The 5,056-nt window shown below is 42.2% G+C and overlaps 1 protein-coding gene across 1 annotated transcript; it reads right to left on the bottom strand.

Annotated features, from left to right (window-relative positions):
• Positions 1–2,444: 2,444 nt before the first annotated feature.
• On the bottom strand, positions 2,445–5,027 carry LOC105891810 (interleukin-6 receptor subunit alpha-like). Its single transcript, XM_031576595.2, has 7 exons — positions 4,828–5,027; positions 4,522–4,673; positions 4,202–4,352; positions 3,887–3,921; positions 3,725–3,773; positions 3,186–3,288; positions 2,445–3,054 (listed from the first exon to the last, which is right to left on the bottom strand). Exons 1-7 carry the CDS (start codon positions 4,913–4,915, stop codon positions 2,820–2,822), a joined length of 813 nt encoding a protein of 270 aa, XP_031432455.2. The 5' UTR covers positions 4,916–5,027; the 3' UTR covers positions 2,445–2,819.
• Positions 5,028–5,056: the final 29 nt, after the last annotated feature.

Here is a 5,056-nt window from a genome sequence, read left to right as displayed (position 1 = left end):
ACGATAAGATACTTTTCATCCACAGGTATCTCTAAATCACAGTAACGGGAGTGTTATAAGATACTTTTCATCCACAGGTATCTCTAAATCACAGTAACGGGAGTGTTATAAGATACTTTTCATCCACAGGTATCTCTAAATCACAGTAACGGGAGTGTTATAAGATACTTTTCATCCACAGGTATCTCTAAATCACAGTAACAGGAGTGTTATAAGATACTTTTCATCCACAGGTATCTCTAAATCACAGTAACAGGAGTGTTATAAGATACTTTTCATCCACAGGTATCTCTAAATCACAGTAACAGGAGTGTTATAAGATACTTTTCATCCACAGGTATCTCTAAATCACAGTAACAGGAGTGTTATAAGATACTTTTCATCCACAGGTATCTCTAAATCACAGTAACAGGAGTGTTATAAGACACTTTTCATCCACAGGTATCTCTAAATCATAGTAACAGGAGTGTTATACGACACTTTTCATCCGCAGGACTTATTTAAGGCTCATGGGTTTACTTATTGCTCTCATAACAATTCCATTCTCCTGTAGCTGAACTCCTAAAGCAACGTGCTAACAACACTAAGGTCATGGGTTTGTTAATGTACTCCCCCGCAAATGCTTTGGATATTTTTTCATATGACTTAATCATTCTTATGTTGAAGGATGTCTAACTAACCAGTCTGTACTAACCAGAGCCCTCAGTGAGCGGACAGTTGGACTGTCTAACTAACCAGTCTGTACTAACCAGAGCTCTCAGTGAGCGGACAGTTGGACTGTCTAACTAACCAGTCTGTACTAACCAGAGCCCTCGGCGAGCGGACAGTTGGACTGTCTAACCAAATCAGAGCCCTCAGTGAGCGGACAGTTGGACTGTCTAACTAACCAGAGCCCTCAGTGAGCAGACAGTTGGACTGTCTAACTAACCAGAGCCCTCAGTGAGCAGACATTTGGACTGTCTAACTAACCAGTCTGTACTAACCAGAGCCCTCAGTGAGCGGACAGTTGGACTGGTCCCCCATGTCTACGCCCTCCACCACACAATCTCCACCTTTCACATTCCTTTCAACCTGAGAAAAATACATCATGTCTCTTAAATGCATCTGCAAGTAACATAAACACGCAGTTTGACAGGCAAATAGGCAAGATCTTAATAATATGTTACATAGATTGGTATATTTCCATTGCAATTACATTGAAAAGTGGTTGATCATCATGCTCTCTTACCTTAAGCTCCTCTTGGCTGCTCTCCATGGAACCAGTGTGAAAGGCTCCAGCAGTGATCGGACCCTACAGGTACCTCTAAATTATTCCAATAACAGGAATGTTACACGGCACCATTTATCTACAAAACTGATCTTAGACAATATGTTTACTTATACTCATTCTCTCTTGACATCTAAATCGATTCCAAACCAGCACCTATTTATTGTTATATGTCTTTGTGCATGCTCCTAACATGTGCTACATACAGTGTGTTTGGTCACATTGATGCTATTCATCATCATCATTGTTTATTCAGGGAGAATTGACTGAGCACAGGGCTCTTTTGTCTCTTTTTTCAACAATAAATAAACAAACCATAACAAAATCACAAAACAAAACAGACAAAATAAATAAACAAAACACATTAAACAACTCAGAAATTAAGTATATAAGTCAAAATAATTAAATCAGAGAATCATTTAAAACAACAGCATTGAGGCACAACCTTAACATCTAAAAGGCTCTTAAATTGGTTGAGAGACAAATACTTGGTAAGTTTCAACTCCACTTGAACAGTGTTCCATTTATGGGAAGCAAAGAACTTAAAAGCTATTTTACCTATATAATTTTTTGTAAGGGGGATTTCAAGGGAGATGAGGCTCTGTGACCGTATGTTATGACAGATGGATTTTAATTTTAAAAGTGACATGATTATCTCAGTTTAGGCAGTTTTCCCACTAAGGCTTTATAAACAAATAAAATACAGTGTTTTCCCCTCCTGTCTGCTAGAGGGGACCAACCAACATTCTTGTATAAGTTACAGTGGTGGGTCCTGAAAGCGTCTCTTGTAATAAAGCGAATAGTGGAACACTGTTCAAGTAGAGTTGAAACTTACCAAGTATTTGTCTGTCAACCAATTTAAGTATTGCGAGTATTGGACTAACCAGAACCCTCGGTGGACTGTTGACAGCACTTGTCCACATTTAGGTGGTTAATATTATTGAGCTAAGGAAATATTACCGTTGCAGGTGCAGTACGGTTGATCCGTGTTGGTGTTGGTGGACCACTTAATGAGTAGCCCACTTAATGCCACACTGTTGTTGATCATGCAAATTAATTGTAGTGCCACATTAACATATTATACCTATTATGACATCACAATTAAGATCTGAAGATAGCAAATTGGCAAACCAACCATCAGTCATTGAATCAGATATACCATAACATACAGACTTAGTTTTATATCAAAATATTTTATTGAACATTGTCTGACATTAATAAAGATAAAAACATATTTCCAGTTGTAAATTACTCCACACACACAAACTCACACACACATATAGGCAGATGAAAGTAATTGAAAAATCTTAGCTTAATTTTATCTCTCTATAAATCACACACACGCGCGCAAACACGCACTTGTGGTAATATACGTGGCATAACAAGCTCATGGGCTTGCTCAAAACAAAGCCCTTAATAGCAGAAACATCACACACGTAGCTCTGAGCTAGGAGGTAAATAGGTAAGGAGGTAAAGTATGTACATGTGCACTTCTAAAACTGTTGGATAAAGTTCTGAGAAGAAGAATGTTCTTGAGTCGTTTGCATGATCTTCATTCTTTGGACAGTAGGAAGTAGCCCATGTTGAAGAAATGAACACTGTGGCTGTTCTCTTCCTGCACCAGGGGGAAGTGATGTTGCGTGGTGACCTGCGAGGGCGTGGGGCTTACGGGTGACATCAGAGGCTTCTCTTCATCCAGGGTGGGCTGGGGACGGGCAGCAGGGGGGTCACCAGGAGCTGGAGTTGAACCCAGCTTACCCAGTTTGGATGCAAAACGCATTCTGTGTCTGAGAGAAAAGGACAGAGAGAGAGAGAGAGTGAGAGAGAGATGGAAGGGAGCGGGTTACTGCATAATTTCCTCCATGGACAAGCCCAGATGAATTATGTTTTGACTGAAAATACAGACAACAGCCAATACCTGAACACATACGCAGAGAGCAGGATGAGCATGATCACCAGCACAAAGACACCAAACACGCTTCCAAACGTGTTCAATGAATCATCAGCCACTGCTGAGAGAGCTAAAGAAAGAGAAACATCCCTTAGGCCAATTGTAAATTATTTTTCTTTGCTACCAGCCAGACAAAATATCCCCAGTGCTTGTCTACGTCCAAAATAATACAAAGGTACCCAAAGATATACTCATGTAAAAGCTATTCAGTAACTTTTAAAAGGCTTAACCCCAAAGTTAAGAATACTACTGTTTCTTCATCTGAATACTGATTCTTAATAGTAAGAAGCAGCTGAGCATGTTTTCTCTGCTACTGTATCTTATCTGGCACACACCAATGGATGGAAGTCTTCTTGTACTGTACAGAAGAACAGTTGTTAACCTGGAATTGGTCTGTGATCTATGCAAAATGTATACAAATGTATACGCACGCACACACGCACGCACGCACGCACGCACGCACGCACGCACGCACGCACGCACGCACACACACACACACAGCTTACTTTTTATTTCTTCAACAGATCCAGAGCCTTCATCAAACCACAAAGGATCCTGAAAATGATGGAAAGAGGAAAGATGAGAGAGTGGCCGTGTGGTTAGTGTTTGGTGCAGAGGGCCATTTGGAAGGGTTTAAGGGGGGTGGGTGGGACAGAAAGACCACTCACCAAACTATCCACAGAGTCAGATGCTGGAGTGGACTCTGCAAAAATAGGTGGATGTTCTCAGAATACAAAACCAAAATGGATTCTGTTGTGTGTGTCTGTGTATTTGCCTGCATGTGAATGTGTGTGTGAAGTACTCAGATGTCTGTGTAGTCTGCTTCCAATCATCACTGGATCTATCTTCTTTCCTCAGTGCTGTATGCAAATACAGATGTATTATGTGTGCTTCTGTGGTGATGTGCTCGTGTGTGTGTGTGTGTGTGTGTGTGTGTGTGTGTGTGTGTGTGTGTGTGTGTGTGTGTGTGTGTTTACTCTTACCTGTCCAGGTGCAGGCATACACGGGTGTGGTCCAGTCACTCCAGTTGCCGAGCTTGAACTCCTCTATGGCCCTGAGCTGCAGCTGGTACTCAGTGTGAGGCAGTGCATCAGTGATAGTCCAGGACAGGTCCTCTGTCTCCAAGGTCTGATACTACACAAACATGGCATATTCAGAACATCTTTAGTAACATCATACTGACCCAAACTAATGTTGGGGTACTGGTAACTAATGTCATGGTACAATGATAATGGTACAAGACGGTATAAGGCTTCTAGTTGAAGTAACATAATATGGTAGCAGTTGATGAAGCTCACGTTACCTTTTCTCCGTGAGACGGTCGGTACCTCAGCTGGAACCGTAAGAAATAATAGCCCCTTTTCCAGGAGGCGGGGTAAGACCAGGTCACACTCAGCATTCGCTCCCCACCCTGCACCTCACTGGCCCTCAATGACACAGGAGGGTCTGGCTTTACTGCACAGACAGACAAACAGACAGGTAATGGAGTCAGTAAACAAAAATGGCCGCGTGAATAACAAAACCCTTTAGATGACACACAACAAGGAGGGGGCTAGGGTTAGGTTGGGCTAGGAGTCTAAGAGGCTGGAGTAGGACAGGATATTCTTACCGGAGTTTTGTGCTGTGAAGCGAATCACTGGGCTCGTGGCCTTGCCGGCAGTGTTGGTCACACACAGTCTGGCCGTGTACATACTCATGTCACCCCAGCTCCCTCGCTGCTTGTGGTCCAGCACACACCAGCAGCGTGAATGGACCACCGAGTATGAACACACCTCTCTGGAGGGCTGCCCGCTGAAATTAGTGCAAACAAGACGGAAAACAAACACTATGAATTATGT

The sequence above is a fragment of the Clupea harengus genome, chromosome 11, assembly GCF_900700415.2.
Source record: "Clupea harengus chromosome 11, Ch_v2.0.2, whole genome shotgun sequence".
NCBI lineage: Eukaryota > Metazoa > Chordata > Actinopteri > Clupeiformes > Clupeidae > Clupea > Clupea harengus.
The sequence above is the reverse complement of the archived record's forward strand: the minus strand, read 5'-3'. Positions and strand labels throughout refer to the sequence as shown.

Coding starts and splice junctions, on each gene's coding strand:
- LOC105891810 (XM_031576595.2), bottom strand. CDS start 4,915: ATGAGTATGTACACGGCCAGACTGTGTGTGACCAACACTGCCGGCAAG. Junction 3,922..4,201: donor GTATGCCTGCACCTGGACAG/GTAAGAGTAAAC, acceptor CTATTTTTGCAG/AGTCCACTCCAGCATCTGAC. Junction 3,774..3,886: donor CTGACTCTGTGGATAGTTTG/GTGAGTGGTCTT, acceptor CATCATTTTCAG/GATCCTTTGTGGTTTGATGA.